At 45.2% G+C, this 17,674-nt stretch overlaps 1 protein-coding gene across 1 annotated transcript in view; it reads right to left on the bottom strand.

Annotated features, from left to right (window-relative positions):
- cadm3 (cell adhesion molecule 3) overlaps positions 1-17,674 on the bottom strand; it is a 64,201-nt gene that overhangs the window by 13,518 nt on the left and 33,009 nt on the right. The window contains exons 3-4 of the mRNA XM_068748833.1: positions 10,883-11,035; positions 6,707-6,844 (exon numbers count right to left, since the gene is read on the bottom strand). Coding sequence (XP_068604934.1) covers positions 6,707-6,844; positions 10,883-11,035 — 291 coding nt within the window. The remainder of the gene's footprint in view (positions 1-6,706; positions 6,845-10,882; positions 11,036-17,674) is intronic.

Here is a 17,674-nt window from a genome sequence, read left to right as displayed (position 1 = left end):
AGAGAACTCTTCAAATATCACTGAGTCTAATGACATCTCTCGTTTTATTACCATAACCAGTCCTCTGACCCGCGGAAAAAATTAGTTTACTTTCCAGGTGCACTTCAGTTATCTTACCTCTATCTCTCTCTCTCTCTCTCCCTCTCTCGTTCTCTCCCTCTTCTCAGAATCAGTCTGGGCATGAAGGAATCTTCTTTGCTCACTCATGATGAGCTCGCTGACGCGGCACCGTGTTTTAAAACGATACCACTGGGTTTCCGTGGGTTTCTCAGGCTCAGGGGCCGCAGAATGACTTCACACACTCATTAAGAAAAAAGATAAGGAGGAATCAGTTCAAGCATTGTTTCTCCCAAGACAGCCGTGAAGCACATTTACTCCTAATTCACATTTCCTCAGTTCGTTATTAGATAATCATAGTAGATTTGCATGTCTGCGGCTGCAACCGGGGCAACAAGCAAATCCGGCTGGAGAGCAGTAAGAGGATTGTTGCCCTGGATCGCAAACAAGGCTGAGCTCAAACAAATAAAAAAAGGTGCTTTTTGCTGTGATGATTTCTTACCAATCATCCCGTCTTCAAGGGCATTGATTACAATCTTGAGCCCCTCTCATTGGGGAATGTTTCTGTGTTAAACTCATCCCAATGAAACTGTTTGAGGATGATCAATAGCATTCAGGATGTTGTTGCTGTTGTTTACATTCACAACAGAAAAACAGAAATCAATAATCAGCTCAAGTAAAATGAAAACTGCATGGCTGGATTAGGGTATTTTTATGTTTTAATTAGAATTAAATGAAATACAATCTTTACATTTATAATGTCTAAACGCTGCTCTCATTAGCATGAATCCGGCTCTGGCTGGAAATATCCACCTTAACTTAGTGGCTTAGTGGCATTAGCATAGCTGCCAGGGTTGGGGGGGGGGGGTCAAGGCAGAGACATCCACTCCAAGGGACTGATCCTGATCCTGATCCTGATCCTGCCAGTGTTTCCTTAGACTGCTTTCCATTTCATTCCCAGAGAAGAGGGCAGATCTCGACTGAATGAGCATGCAAAGTGTTTTCTTGATTATTTAAGGAGCAGCGAAACGAGCAGCCAATCATTAAAGACTTCTACAACTCGAGAGGTCAAGAGGAATTGGGCTTCTGCATGCAACGTTTTTAATATGTTACTGAGAACATTTTGTAACTTAATTGTTTACCCAGTTAGGAAGCACAGAAGCAACAGAAGCAACACACCAAAGCTACTCGTGCAACACGTTCAGCGACGCTGCGGCGTGTTCACCAAAGCAACATTCCTGCTGCTGCAGGATATAAATGCTGCTCGTGCAACACGTTCAACACGTCAGCGTTGGCTGCGGCGTGTTCACCAAAGCAACATTCCTGCTGCTGCAGGATATAAATGCTGCTCGTGCAACACGTTCAACACGTCAGCGTTGGCTGCAGCGTGTTCACCAAAGCTAAACTAAACTAAGTACAATCTGTTCCTGAAGGTGACCAAATCTCAAACACCTTTGAACTACGATGCTGCATTGCACCCCGCATATCCTCGAGGTACTATCCGAGTTGCAACCTGCGCCACTTACGACCGGTCCGGGAGGCATTTGTTACTGGGCCGCACAGAAAGAATAAATAATTGATATCATTTCTGTTGTATTGATTACGCAAGTTGGACAAGTACAATTTCCATCTTGTACTTGTCCGACTTGCGACCATTCTGACTTACGGCCACACGGTCAGAACCGATCTGGGTCATAACTCGGATAGTACCCGCATAATGGATCAGGCTGCAGGACAACATCTACCCTTAACCCTAACCTGATGCAAAGTACACATTTTATCAGTTTAAAAAGTTCACTTCACAAAAATACCCAATCATTTAAATATCATATCGTTAAAGTTGAAGTTTTAATGGCAAATAAATCATTAAACATACATATCAATATTCGATTACTATAAGTGTGTTTGGCAGTCTCCTTTTTAATATTTAACCTCAGCTAAATTCCAGTGGCTGCTGAAATTTTAATGGCATGCCTGAACTTGTTTTTATTAAACCCTGATTCCTTGAATAAAACTGTGACTAACTTCCCCCCGAGTGGTGATGTGATGAAGATGAGGTGGTGTGATGAAGATGAGGTGGTGGTGTGATGAAGATGAGGTGGTGATGTGATGCTGATGAGGTGGTGATGTGATGATGCTTAAACCCTCAATGTGCAATTCACCATACAAGAATCCTGTTAGGAGAACCACACGACCAGATGCAGAACCCGAGCTATGAGGTTCTCAGGCCGTGTTCTCGCTTTGGCCATTGGTTCTGGATTAGGGCTGAAACAAGAAGCGATTACAGGACGGAAGTAAAATGATTTAGCATTTAATGAGATGCAAAATGAGGCTTTTATAATCACAAATATGATTCTGCCAGATAGGAGACACCTTCATGATTCAGATAACAAATGGCAGTATTAGCATGTCAGACATGGAATAAAAGATTGCTGCAGGGATTTGGTCTGCATTTGGAATTACCCCTCGAATATTTGATGTCTCATTGATTCTCACGATATTCTAATGCTGTAAATTAAAACAAGAGAAAACTCAGACACACTATTCTGCAGACCAGTTTCCTTGCGACATGTAATCACTTTAACCTTTCCAGACATTCATCAAGTGGAAATCGTTGCTGGCTTCTTCCCTCTGGTTGTTGTCTGGCATGAAGCGAAGACGTTTTAAAATATGACATTTACTTCTTGCCTTGAATACATTTGGCTTTTGGGATTGTTGATGTGATAAAAAAAAAAAAAAAAAAAGTAATTTAAAGCTTTCACCTAAGCTCAGGTAAATACATTCTGATGAAGATGTGGACATTTTAAAAGCAATCCTCCCCACAGCCAGAGTTGCTATCATTGATCAGTCGTGGAAGTAATCATCAGAGGCAGCCCCATCCTGGATCAAACATACCTTCAGAAGGCGTCGATGAACGAGGGACTAAAACCTCATTATTATGCCATCAAGGGGCTTAAGCTCAGCCAGGCCGGCGAAGCCACGAGTCGAGTACGGCTTCCACTCGCCATGCCCGAGGTGTGAAAATGTGCGACTGTGAGTAGAACGGAGCGCACGGCTAAACACCGCCGTGCACACTCAGCAAAAGTCCTGGCTCCGAGGATGAGGGGAAGCGTTTAAAGTAATCAAAACGGTCATCATCTTTAAGCCTCAATCGGATTCCAGCCACCCAAGTCTCATTTGAAGGTTCAGACGAGGTCACCTGTTGGTTTAATTAAAGGAAACGCATTGAACCGTTGGATTCTGTCTGTGCATTTTGATTTGTGGGTGGAGACCTCTCAAGTTTTTCTCATCGGTACAGCATAAATACTTATACGATATATATTAGATTTTATATACAGCTGATGTAATATGATAGTGTTACAATGACTTTCTATTTACAGCTATTCCACTCTCAGCGCTGTGGAAGGCAGGTGTTATGCAATATGCATAATTATAAATCTGAGAGGTGTCACTTTGCAAAAAATGATTGCTTTTACTTTTCAAGTAAAACTATACGTGAGACTTCTGACATTATTTTGAGGATGTGAATGCTTTGAATGTCCCGTCGCTTTAGTGGACCCCCCGTCACCATACGCCCCACGTCCTGCATGATGACAATCTGGACCAATATTACCAGTATGGCTCTAAGTACCCCCATAAATCCCCATTACGCCCAATCCAATGCATCGATGTCACTGAATGATCCACAGTCCTTTCACATAGTACAACCAACGCAGTCTTCAAAGCGCTGAGCCTTTCATTCTTCCCAATTGCCCCTCCCTTTCCCGTATTCTGTCGCTCTGCCTCTCCCCTGCTCTCCTCACCCTCGCTCTAAATCCTCTTTCTCTCCATTTCATCACCCGCACCTCCTTACCTCCACTTACTCCTGTTGCACTCCCAACCACTCTCTTCCGCTTCATCCCCTGCCCCCAGTCTGCGCTCAGCCTCAGCCGCAAAAGCGCCTCGCTTCTTCTTCTGTGGTTTTCTTAATTCCCCAGACTGGGGGGGGAAGGAGTCTGAGTCCAGGGCTGTGATTAATGACTTTGTCTTATGGTGTGAGCTGAATCTCCTGCAGCTCAACGTGGCAAAGACGAAGGAACTGGTGGTGGACATCAGGAGGACAAAGCCTCCAACGTCCCCCGTTTCCACCCAGGGGGGCAACGAGGACTCAGTGGAGGACTGTAAATATCCGGGGGTCCACATAGACAATAAACTGGACTGGGCTAGGAACACAGAAGCCCCTTAGAAAAACAGACTGAGGGTATCTAGTGCTGGGGCAGCGCGGCAGTGATGGAGAGAAGGATGCTTCAGAAACTGAGAAGCATCCTGGACAGCCCCCCGCCCCCCCAAGCTTCTATTACTGTTAAGTATTTGTATATATTCGTGTTTTCTTTTCTTCACTATGTACATAAATGTTGCTGATAATCATTTCCCTGTGGGATTATTAAAGTATTCTGATTCTGTCCTCTCCCTTTTCCCCGTTGCTTCTTTGAGACTTCTGTCGCATGCACGTGCACGTGCACGTGCACGCTCCTCCTCGGTGGCTCCCGTCTGTTGTCTGGTTTGTGTGCATCGCTTTCTTCTTTCAGGGCTGACAGTGAAGCTATCAGAGACTCAGCAGTCTGTGGGCTCATCTTTCCAACACACACACACACACACACACACGCACACACACACACACACACACACACACACACTACAACCCATGAATGGGAGGCTGTCCTGCTAACACACTGACCTGTGGCGCTCTGCTGTTATCTCGCCAGAGATGAGGACACTGTGAGTGTGACACTGGTCAGTCCATTACCGGTGTGTGTGTGTGTGTGTGTGTGTGTGTGTGTGTGTGTGTGTGTGTGTGTGTGTGCGTGTGTCTGTGTGTGTGTGTTTAGGTGTTTGTGTGTGTGTTTGGCATTCCAACAAAGACTGCCGTTGTGTGGCTTCAGAACAGCCGGGCCGGGCCCCCATCATTCACATCCAGTTGATCGCCGCCTGCCTGCCTCTTCCCTGTTTAAGGAGAGACCTGTCAGAGCGTCCCCGCCAGCCGACTGGTGACTCAGCAAAACCCCGCCTAACTTTGCAAGTCTGATTTAGTACGGCCGTACCTTCGATGGTCAAGGTCAAGCCAAGATTGTGTTTATTGTGGGGGTAAAGATAAATTGTCGGGCTGTGGCAGACTTTCTGCGTTACAGTAAAGGCAGATGTGCTGCTCTGTCTTATTTCAGAATGGAGGCTTCGGGTCCCAAGATGCAGAGCCGATGAGTCCATTTTAAATACCATCACAAGGATAAAACTATTTATTCAGCTGAGGCGGGTATAAAGGATTTAAAGTTTCCAGGAATAGTTATTAGCCTCAAATTAAACCACACCTCCGAAAAGGTGGCTCATTAGCAGAGATCTGAGCACACAGGCGAGTCGGAACAGATAAATAAATGTGTTCTAGGTACAATTGAACTCTTTAAAAAATGCACCTTACAAGAAAATACACTCCAGACTCCTTTTCCCATCCGTCCCGTGTCCCCATTCCTCCTCGTCCTCGTAGCTCCAGTCCAGTTTTACCACACATTCCAATCCATAATTACAGCAAACAGTAACACAGCCAAGGCTTCAGCACAGGAGATGGACATTTTAGTATTAAAAAGCCCACCAGTTATTATCGTGCTCTGTCACCATATTATGCTGGTGTAAGTACTGTTGCAAAGACGACGCAGCGGGCTGAGCGCTACAGAGCGTTCCGAGCAGCAGAGGGGGCTGTTCTGTTTCTCCAGAGCAAACTGCTCCCAGCGTCGAGTTCAGGGAAGGGCAGATGGAGGCGGGAGCACGAGGGCCACAGAAACACACCCGTTCTGCTCCATAAAGTAAAACAGGAAACCTTTGACTGATGAGGAATTCAGTCGCTGCGAGGTTTGCCGGTCGTCTCCTTGAGTTTCAATTTGTCTGCAAGAAGAAAGCTGCTTCATTTGTCCTCTGGTGGCTCCGTGGCTGCTCATTTCTCCTGTTCCTCAAAGGAGCAGTCCGGCTGACCCACCTCTATCTCTGCTCTATCTCTGCTCTATCTCTGCTCTATCTCTGCTCTATCTCTGCTCCATCTCGGCTCCATCTCGGCTCCATCTCGGCTCCATCTCGGCTCCATCTCGGCTCCATCTCGGCTCCATCTCGGCTCTATCTCGGCTCTATCGCTGCTCTATCTCTGCTCTATCTCGGCTCCATCTCGGCTCCATCTCGGCTCCATCTCGGCTCTATCTCGGCTCTATCGCTGCTCTATCTGGGCTCTATCTCTGCTCCTCTGTTCAGCCACATCCCTTCATCCTCTCTTCTGCCCTGCCTTTTATTGCTGGACTCTGTCCTAAGCCCCGACGAGATCCAGCCCACGCTCTCTGCTGATGCAGCTGAGCCGATGACACAAACACAGCTCAGCATCCACACGCACACACAAGCACAAACACACACACACACACACACACACACGTTCATATGTGAGCAATAAACACACACTTCCACCAGGATCATACAACAGTTTGTACACCTTCAGCGACAAACACATACCTGTACACAAGCCGACAACACAAAACACGTTTTCTGATTCAACAACACACACATATACACACTCACGCACACACACACACACACACAGACAAACAGAACGCCATTACACCCCCCCAGACTCGCTCACCTTTCAGCTCTTCCTCTGCTCGGTACCAGTGCAGGCTGGCAGGGGGCTTGCTGCCAGTGCTGGTGCAGGTCAGGGTGACTGTGCCCCCCTCAAGCACCGGATTCTCAAAGCCCATGATCTGAGGTTTGCTTGGCTCACCTAGAGACAGAGGGAGAGAGCAGGAGTTCTAGAGTTAGGGAACGTTTAAGCTGCAGGGCTCACCTCGTATCGAGCGGAGACACAGAGCTGCGATAGAAACCCTCAGAAAAGTATAATGCTGTCGGGTTGCAATGATTTCACTTCTTGCACAGCACTTTGAATGTTTGTACAGTTTCTGTACACCCTGGTAGAAGCAGGAAGCCCACTGTCAAAAAAGAATAGGACTTTTGTGTCTCAGAACTAAAGGCAGAAGCAAAAGGGTACTGTACTGTAGGGCAGAAAGGTTCATTTAGAATACGCAAGTATTTATATGGCAGCTGTCACCGATGGGAGAAATCACAAAGTACTTCACAAAAGAACAATAAAATAATAGAAATAGAAAAACACAGATAAAATGACAATCACAGAAGGTAAAGTTAAAATCAGAAGATGGTCCTGAAACAACCTCTAATCTGCCGGAGTTAACAAACACGCTGGGAGGAACAGCTGGGTTTTAAGATTACGGTTTAAGACACGGCATTTATAAATTCAATTATTGATGAAGTAATAAAACACACATACAATTGTCTCAGAAGTAATGAACAGGTCGTCTTGTCTTATCACTTTTAACTAAGTGTAACTGTTTCTTCAATATAAGGCAAAATTGACCACTGAATTTATTGCTAAAATGTCTGAAGCCCAGGAGAATGTTGAAAAAAGGGAAAGGAAATAGTCATTTCACAATGAGGACTGATTATTTCTTGCTGATATTCCTTTTATAGAATCAAAGTCAAACAATGATCTGGTAGATTTAATCGATGAACCTGCTGTTGAAAGAAAGAGCGCTATCGAAGGATTTTAAATCAGTGAACCGCGGTAACACCCCCCCCCCCAAACAAACCGAAAGTCGCTCCGGAAGAAAAGTCGCAGGGCCAACCAAACTACGGAAAAAAGTGTGACTGATAGTCCAGGAAAGACGATCGTCTGCACTGTTACTAATTATTGACTGAGTGACAACCAAAAACAGGAAGACAAATGCACACATCCAATCTGCAAAACATCCCACAATCATGTTTGGAGGCACAAGGGGCAGAAACAAAACTTTTCTGCTCTCCATCTGGAGGAAAATGTGGGCGACACTTATCCCCAAGTGTTGCTGGAGATTGCTGTCATTCTGCTTTTGAAAATAATGAACCTCCCGTTTGCCGTCTACTGCATTCTTGTGCATTAAGGGAGGAGAGAGAGGGTGATGGACAGACAGAGAAGTAGAGCTGAAAGAGAGGAAGCAGAAAGAGTGGGAGAGAAAGGTAGACATGCAGGGGAGAGGACAAGATTAAAAGGGAAACGAGATTCATTAAAATACAAAGTTGTTGTAGCAGTTATTCACATTTGTGCTGTATGCATACAGAATACACATAGTGCTGTATAGTGTATACTATATATTTATACACACTAAAAGTTTGGACACACCTTCTAATTCAATGTTTCTACATTGTTAAACTGAAGACATAAAAACTATGAAGCCGGATAATGTAGCAAACAAGAAAACACGTGTGAAAGATTTATGCATACACGCATGTGTATCAGGTACACACACAATATTAAGTGTTACAAAGGATCCAAAATAAAAATGTGTTCAATATTTAATGCAGCAGTATTTGCTGTAGCACTCTGGGTGCAGTAAAGAAACACTGAATATTAATAAGGGCATCATAGCGTCCATCCAGAATGGTCAGAGAGGCTCCTCCCTCTTCAAGGAGAAGACCAGAGACTCAAGCCATGATGATCGATTCTCTGCTCAGCTCAGGAGCAACGAACACTGACCGTACCCCACGTGCGCGCTCATGTCTGCTCGCGTGTCATGCACATGTTAAAACACGAATGAAACACTGACCGTACTCCACGTGCGCACTCATGTCTGCTCGCGTGTCATGCACATGTTAAAACACGAATGAAACACTGACCGTACTCCACGTGCGCGCTCATGTCTGCTCGCGTGTCATGCACATGTTAAAACACGAATGAAACACTGACCGTACTCCACGTGCGCGCTCATGTCTGCTCGCGTGTCATGCACATGTTAAAACACGAATGAAACACTGACCGTACTCCACGTGCGCGCTCATGTCTGCTCGCGTGTCATGCACATGTTAAAACACGAACGAATAGCACGGGCGTGAATGCTGCCGTGCCACAACTTGATATCTGGGTCCGTTGCATTGTACACATTTCACCATCCATTTTTAATGGCTTGTCTCCCTCCCAGGGTCCTGAAATATTGATTACAGGCGGTCACACAGTGTCACAGTAGCCAATTACAGCAAATAAAAACACGCTTGAATCACAAGTACTCGCGATATACGTCAGAGTGATTCTCATGGTCATTTGAACTTAAACAGCCAAAGAAGACCTGCCTTCACCGCTGCTTTGGCACACCCACACACACCCACACACACACACACACACACACACACACACACACTAATATTGCAGGTTTTCTGCTCATGCCGTTGTTCAGAACAACTATATTGAATTCTTTTCAATAAATTCTGCAGCATTGCCAAAATGTTTGACTGAATGCTGTCAAACTTTTCTATTCCAACATACTGACACAGCTGTTTGCTAACAAACCCACATTTTGGGAACAGGCTTGTGGCCTTTCAGCCTCCCTGCCCAACCATTTTTCAAAGGACGCAGGTAAAAACCTCTGCGCCACAGCAAAGCTGCATTCTTGGTCCATATTCCTCCAATTCATGGTGTGTTTTTCCTGATCAGCATAAACGATGACTCACTATAGCCATTTGAAAGGGGGATGAGATGGCCTGAGATGCCGTCCCCCTCCCCCCCCCCACCCCGTGCAGACTGTGAATCCAGTAGCGGGCGCGTTACCGTTCTGCCCTTTGTTCTCATCGTCAAGTGAACAGCTTGACTTATAACAATCAATTCTTGAAAGATTTCTTACAAGGTTATGAATCTGATTAAGCCAATATCTTATCAATAAACACAGGCAACCACTGCTGACAGAAGGGCCATCATTTATCGCAGCCTTCACGGAGGCGTGTCCCGAAGATAACAGCAATCACTCTCAGAGAAGATGAGGTCATAACCACTGAGGTTAACGCTGTGAGCGATGATGTCCACTCAGTTGGATGAAGGCGTGACAGGCTGCTGAGTCAGAACCATGACCCAGTGTTTCTGCAGCTCTGCCCCCCCCCAGGGGCTGAAGACTGGAGTGCATCTGCCTTTGCTGCATTGATGGGAGACGCTATTTTCTAATCTGTCTCCTCACATCACGAATGCGCCTCTCTAAACTGCACCGCTTCACGCCGACAGGCAACCTCGCTCTGAGCCCGTCACGCTTACATCAGATACCTGCAGGGTCAGACTTCACAGCGCTCCCAGCGAGGGGAGGCTGCAGGCTAGGTCGAGCTAACACAATGCTACAGCAGCTTTTCAAGGTGAATTTGACCCATTTGTCAAACACTTTCTGTGTGTAGTCTGACTCCTGCAGGTGACATTGTTGTAAAAAAATTGGTTTAAACAACATGACGGCTGAGAGCAAAATAACAAAAGATGTCAAACGCTTCAAATTAGCCACTTTGTTCCATTATTCCTACAAGTTGGGAGGAGACACGAAGACAGACTGCAGTTGAGCTGATTTGTACAGATGTCAATCAGCCTTAAAGATGTGCCAGGATGAGTCTGAGCACGAAGAAGTAAAGAACGTCATTCTGAACTATCAGGCCTCAGTAAGGACGTTTCAGAAACGTCCACAGAGGACATAAATATCAGAAAAAGCATTTGGATGAGTCTCACAGGGATGCTCATTCAAGGTCAGACAGGCAATACAAAGGAAAGGGTTAAACCAGCAGTGAGAGTTGAAATCAATCAATTCAATTCAAAGAATGTATTTAGTTAAAAAGAACTAAAGAATGTGCTTAACGCAGCGGTCGGAGAGACTTGCACCCTGAACTGGTAAAGATGCGACTTCTGCCTGTAACATGTGGATGTGCGACACGAACACTGCGTGAATAGAGCGATCGAGCATGTTTGACCCACCCAGCACGGTGACGGTGGCTCGGGCGGTGCGAACGGGCATGGTGAAGATGGAGCAGGTGTACTCGCCCTCGTCGTTCAGCTGCACCTCAGCGATGGTGATGGACAGCTCGGTGGGCGTGGAGCGGTGCAGCTGGATGCGGTTGTCTCTCAGAGCTGGAGGAAAAACACAAGCAAGCTATCAAGAGCTGGAAATGTGGACGCAGGATTCATGCAGTGTTTCAGGAGAACAGCTGTATACAGATGTGTATATTTGTATATTTTATAATGATGCCGTGGTTTTCTAAAACTTTTTATTTGCAATGTAGTTTTTTCTCTTCCTACCAAAGAAGAAGCAAAAAAGGGGGTAGAATATGAGTTAGTTAGTAGGGAGATAAAGAATTTGGATACAGGAGAAAGGAAAGAAGGAAAAGTGGGAGGATGACAGAAAGGGGTTTTGAGGGAGGACAGGAGAGAGGAGATTTGTGTGCTAAACAGAAAGCGAACTAGACAGGTGAGAGCAGGAGAGGATGTTGGGAAGTCAGGTGAAGGAGGGAAGATGAGTGAACAGTGAACATGGCAGAGGTGAAGGAGACAGATGCTGAAAGAGTCGCGAGAAGATTGAGAGAAATGGAGTTAGAGGGAAAAATGCATGAAAGGGAAAGAGCGAAAACAGTGGAGGAGAAAAGATGAAGGAAGGAGAGGATTAAAAGAGAAAGGCAATGGGAGGGAAAGACGGGACAAATGATCATTGGAAAGGGATCAACGAAAGAGAAGGAAACTAAACAATTAAAAGGAGAGGAGAGCATTAAATGGAGGGAGTGCAAGGATGAGGAGGACAAAGTAGAGGGAAAGAAAATGATTGGAATTTAAATCATGGAAAAGAGGAAAGGACGAAGAGAGGGAGGGCTTGGAGAAAATGATTTAAGAGGGAGAGAAAGGGGGGATGATAATAATGCAGAGTGATGAAGATCAGGTGAGAGAGGAGGAGAAAATAGCCAAGATGTGAGTGTGAACAAGGCTGGGGGGGGGGGGGGGGGTGGTAATGAGAGGAGATGGAGGAGACACAAAATAAAGAGCAAGAGAGAGAAGAAACGGGAAACAATAAAAGAGAGGAAGCATAAAAAGCAAGGCGAATGAGAGAGAGAAAGTGAGCCATGGATGAAGAAGAGGATGAAGAGGAGGGAGGCAGGGACAACATAAGAGAAACATAAATGGCTTTGTCATCAATGAGAAATCCAGCCATGAAAGAGGGAGAGAGAGCGCGAGCGACCAAGATAGATGATGATGATGATGATGATGAAATGCTACGAAATAGCTGGTTTCTGTGATAGCTTTGACCTCTGTGATGTTTCTCTGCTGTGTGATTGTTGTCTGTCCCCTGCCCCCCCCCCCTTCCTGTCTGTCTAGATCAGGGAGATTCAATTAAAATGTCCCAGCATGTAGAAATCTCAGGCCAGCCCACATTTTATTACCCTAAAACATAGCTGCATGCACCCTGTAAAGGAAAACACCCAAAGGAGAACAAACTTCTCTTCTAAAATGAAACGTATCTCCTCCTCCGGAGCTCAGTTTGAAAAAAGAGGCTTTAGCCTTTAAAATGGACAGAAAGCAGTCAAAAACTACAAAAATGGGCAACGATCCCTTCATTCCTGCATTTGGATCACCTACGAATGCTCTCCTAAAGCACCGGCCAGGCTGTTGGATAACTCAGGGATGTGAGGAAGACTTGGGGGGGGGGGGGGGGGGCTATCAAAGTGGGCGTGTCCTTAGTGGGGATGGACACAACACCTTTCAGGCTGATTTCTCCGTGTGATGGCATTTCTTTTATGTCCAATCAGAGAAGTGTTTCCTGTCTGAGTGCTGCACCGTCATTAGCATGTAGCTACGCTGAGTGCTAACGCTGCAGCATCCTGCATGAAGTGTTGTTGTTGTTGTTGTTGTTGTTGTCGTGTCTATATTCCTAAGCATAGGCGCAGTAACATTGAATCTTGTAATCTGATTCCAATGCAAAGGTTTTCTCGTGACTCGAAAACATTTGAAAGAAAACGCCCCCCCCCCCCCCCCCCCCCTCCCTCCGCCTTGGTTCTTGGGCCTGAATAGATCCCATTAGAATCGGGTGGGGAGGACACTAACCTGGGGGGGTCAGTAACTTCTATACTCAAGTTATTAAATGGTGAAAGGCGTCAGCGTCAAGCTGAAGCTTCCTGATGCTGGAATGCAACCTGCTGCAGCTGTGAGCTAATAATGACATCACAAAGCACACCGTTACATCACTGCACGGAACCGCTGTGTGTGTGTGCGTGTGTGTGTGTGTGTGCGTGTGGGTGTGCGTGTGTGTGTAGGTGTGTGCTAATATTGACCTATATCTGTGTCTGTTTGTCGCTCACCTTTGTCTTCTCATTCTCATTTCCTTATCTATCTGCATGTTCCCCAGACCACACACACACACACACACGCACACACACACACACACACACACTTTTTTTCTCTTGATATTGTTCAGTTATTTCATCCAACACTACTTTATCTTTATTCCTTATCACTAAGCAAGGTCACTACATTTGTCTTCGTGAGCCAACCTGTGTGTGTGTGTGTGTGTGTGCATGTGTGTGTAGCGTACAGTCACACACACACACACACACACACACGCACACACCCTCTGGATCCTGCACTCGACTATCAGTCTCCTTAATTCTTTCCCCCTCATCTCATCTCATCTCTTTCCTTTCACCCTTTGTCTCTTAAAACTCACGTCTTCTGACTCCAGGCTTCTCTCCCTCTTTCTTTTTTCATTACAAATAATGCACGTCGTCTGAGAGTGCAAGCGTGATGGACTATCAGAACCGATGTGATACGTAGTTATGGGGCTGTATTGATTGTGCCTGCGATAGGTCACATTCTGCCGTTTAGCTGTTTCTATTGCAAAGAGATGCAATGAATTTCTGAGCATTGAGATTAAATTAACAAAGGTTTGCATGAGAGATGCAAAGTAGAAGTTTAATTTAGATTCTCATAGAACTGATTGACATTTGGAACACGAAATGCTAAACATCTGAATGACAACATTTGTAGAACTTTCAGGACCAGATGAAACTTGACTTCAAAGCTCATCTTCTTATTCCCACCGGTTTAGAACTTATGAATCAAAACTTTGAATTATCTGTAGAAAAGATCGAAGAGCTTGACACAACACGGAGAATAAAATGACACGTGTCTCCGTCTCCCTGCTTTTCTCATGGAAGCCTAAAACGTTCCGAGGCATTGGCGTAAACTGATCAAACCGATGAATGGATTTGGCAGCGACACAACGCTATTTTGTGCCTACTTGTCACAACGGGACCTTTTGAATTTGCTGTAATTGCCGTTTTGTGCACGGTAACATCAGCGGCGGCTCGTGGGCGTTACGGCGTTCAGAGATCCGTGTCTTCCTTCACAGTTAAAAAATAGTTTTGTCCTGTTTTACATTGTGAAAAGTCTCATTTCAGTTTGAACCATGATAATAGTGATCATTTCTCACTATACCTGTAATAATATGCGCTGCATTATTCTAATACTAATCCCGAGCTTCCTGAATGGCTTGGAAAATACGGCATCCATCAAATACTTTGGCTGAGTACGCAAACTAAAGCTACTTCTTGCAATCACATACATTTGCCAGTCATTTTCATGCCTCAGAAAAGTGTGCTGCTTTGATAAAAGTAGCAGCAGCACATAAAAATAGCAGATCAGAGCGGAGACGAGGACAGACGAGGACAGACGAGGCCCTCGGGGACGCAGTCCTTGCACTGTGTTGTCATTCAATTATCAAGGCGACCCCTGAGTTTCTACGTCGAGATTTACTGAGCCTTACTTCTATTTGTGTGCGCAGGTGGGGGGGCGTTGAGGGGCTTGTAAATGGTGCCTGGGGGGCTCTGGAGACATGCTTGTGTTGATTTACTATGTGCAGGATCTGCTTATCAGCGTGCAAACCTTTTTGTCTGTCTGCTGCTGGTTCAAAGCCGCACGATGGTTCTTGTCTGCGCCTCAAATTCGAGACTCCCCAACGGTCGGTCCGGCTGCTGATCAGCTCACATCACTCCCTTTCTTCCTCCTCCTCCATCAGTCTTTATTGTGCTTTTTTGGGTGCTCTTCCAACATTTAGCTTTTGGACCAGCGCACCGTGCATTTCTTTTTCATTTTCCTCCTGCATCCTTTCCAGTCACGTCTCCAAACTTCAGAACTCTGTCAAATTCAAATGTGCTTTACTGGCATGGCACCGGAGAAACGGCTGCTGCTGAAGGAACGGACATCGTCTCCTTTTATCTCCCTCCCAGCATGCCCATCGCTCCGTCACTCTCTAACTACCTCCTGCTTCTCCATCCAGTTTTCTTCTCACCTTCCCTCTCTCTCTCGCTTTCTGTTTTACATTCGGGCATTGAGCTGACACCAAAGAGACTCTCCCGTCTCTCTCCCACACGTCAGTTCCATCCTTCCATCTGTTTCTGAATCCGCTCTCCTGCTTCCTAATTACCGGTCCCCTCCCGACAGCTGATCTGGGTTCAGTGACCGTTTCCCTTGATCATACGGAACGGCAGTGATCTGAGGGCGTCAACTGATCCCAGATCATAAGCACACACCTTTATCGGATGTATCCTCCTTCCCCTCCTTCCCCACTTCTATCATATCTATGGTGCTAGTACACTTAATTCAGATACTACTACTACTGAGTACTACTACTACTACTGTCCATTCTTCTTGTCCCGTGAGGGGTTGCCACAGCAACCCAACCTTCCCCACTTCACCCTGTCCTTTGCATCTACTCCCCTTTGTTCTCTCTCATTCTCCTCATTCATTAATTCCTCTAAATGCTTCCTCCATCTTCCTAGCACTCTACAGGTCTCTGTCAACACGTTCCCATCTCTACCCTTCATCACTGTAACATGCTGGACATCCTTCCCGTCTCTGTCTCTCTGTCTGTCCAGCCTGTACAGATCCTGCTCTCCCTCTTTACTATCTCACCTGGCATACAGGTCATCACATGCCCGCTGTTTGACCTTTGCCTTGCGTCTCATCTCCCTGTACTCCTGTTTACTCTCTTCTGTCCTCTCAATGTCCCACTTCTTCTTAGCTCACCTCTTTCCCTGTATTCACTTCTGCACTTCCTGGTTCCACCACCAGGTCTCCTTATCTCCTTTCCTTCCAGAAGACACACCCAGTCCTCTCCGACCTGTCTCCCTGATCACCTTAGCTGTTGCATTCCAGTCTTCTGGGAGACTCTCTTGCCCACCCTTGTCTCACCTCTTACCTAAAAGCCACACAACACTCTTTGTTCTTGTTATCTTAATTCAAATTAGGAGAGGAAACACTCACATTTGGGTTTAATCAAGATCTAATGTGTTTATATTTAATTTTGCCGGAGAAAGCCAAGCTCTTTATGCTAAGCTCTGTAACCAAACTGCTGGCTTCATTTTAAGTGAACAGATATTAGACTCATTTTTAATTTTCAGCAAGAAAGAATATAAAAAAAACTGCATCTGACAAAGTGTGAAAACTATTTTGCCAAATAAGAAAATGCAATGTTCGCATCAGAGCTTTGACCGTCTTCTTCCTATTTCAGTGTTTGTGCCATTCTCTGTGGGGAGGCACTTCTTTCATTACGACTGGCTACTTTAATCAAATGATTTACATGTTAGTCATTTGTGCCATATCTACTTATTTTCCTCCCACTTTGTGAGAGCTAGCCGTCCTCTGTAGATTGTAAATCACCGGAGATCCATTACATTTCAAAATTATACAGAGGCCAAAAGCCTGTCTCGCATCTGCTGATGTGATTTTACAGAAAGGAAGGAAACCACAAATGGTGAATAAATAAAATCCTAAGTAGGCTGAGAGGAAATATACTGGCTTCCATGGCGTAGAGCAAAAGGTAGTGCAGCGCTGCAGCTGCATTCTGTCTCTGCACTGGCTGAACGAAGGAACGAGGGTTCGGTTTTCAGTGCACTCAATGAGACGTCTCATGGAATGAGCACAACTTGAAATAGACTGAACATTGTCCTTGTGCAGAAGCAAAGAGCTCCAAACTGTGACGTGGTGACGCCGCCGACGGAAGCTTTGCGTGGCCTCTGATCGCTGCGTAGCTGCATTTACTGATATCTGCGATTAGCGAATCATGCAAACAGTTTTCTGTGCATGATTTCCCAAAGTATTTGACTCCTTAATCAGGAACAACGGTCCAAAACAAATAATGACTCGTCTCTTGTTCCAGCTGAAATGTAATTATTAGCTTCCTGGTGAATGTTTGTGCTGATGTCTCTTAATCTTTCACAATGAGGGAAAGCAATGCTCTTATTATTGTCTCTCTATCCTTTAGCATTTGAGATCATTTTTCATAATTGTAATTGATTTGTTCTTGTCTCTGACCTGAAGGGAAAGTTCAGTGCACAGATTATTGTGCACTTTGCTGAAATAGATGATGAATTATGTCATTATGTAAAATCAAAACAAACTTAATGACTGCAAACGTAGCAGAGAGAGCTGTTGGTGGAAAACGTTAACACACTTAAAGATACATTCATTTAAAAGCACAAATAATATTACATAAATAACAATTTCAGTATTTGATAGACAGAAATGTCATCAAAATGACTCAAACTATTTTCCAGTTAGTCGTTTTTCGTTTCAGCTAAAATGTGATTTCTGTCTTTTCTGAAGTTTTTCTAGACTAAAGCCAGAAATAAGATGACGATGCGCTGCGGGTAAATTACGACGGCAATATTTCACTATAGTGTCTGACATGGCAAAGACAAAGTGATAAGTTGAATAAAGGAAAACAAT

Source organism: Brachionichthys hirsutus, chromosome 15, assembly GCF_040956055.1.
Source record: "Brachionichthys hirsutus isolate HB-005 chromosome 15, CSIRO-AGI_Bhir_v1, whole genome shotgun sequence".
Lineage (NCBI taxonomy): Eukaryota > Metazoa > Chordata > Actinopteri > Lophiiformes > Brachionichthyidae > Brachionichthys > Brachionichthys hirsutus.
This window is presented reverse-complemented; position numbering and strand designations above follow the sequence as displayed.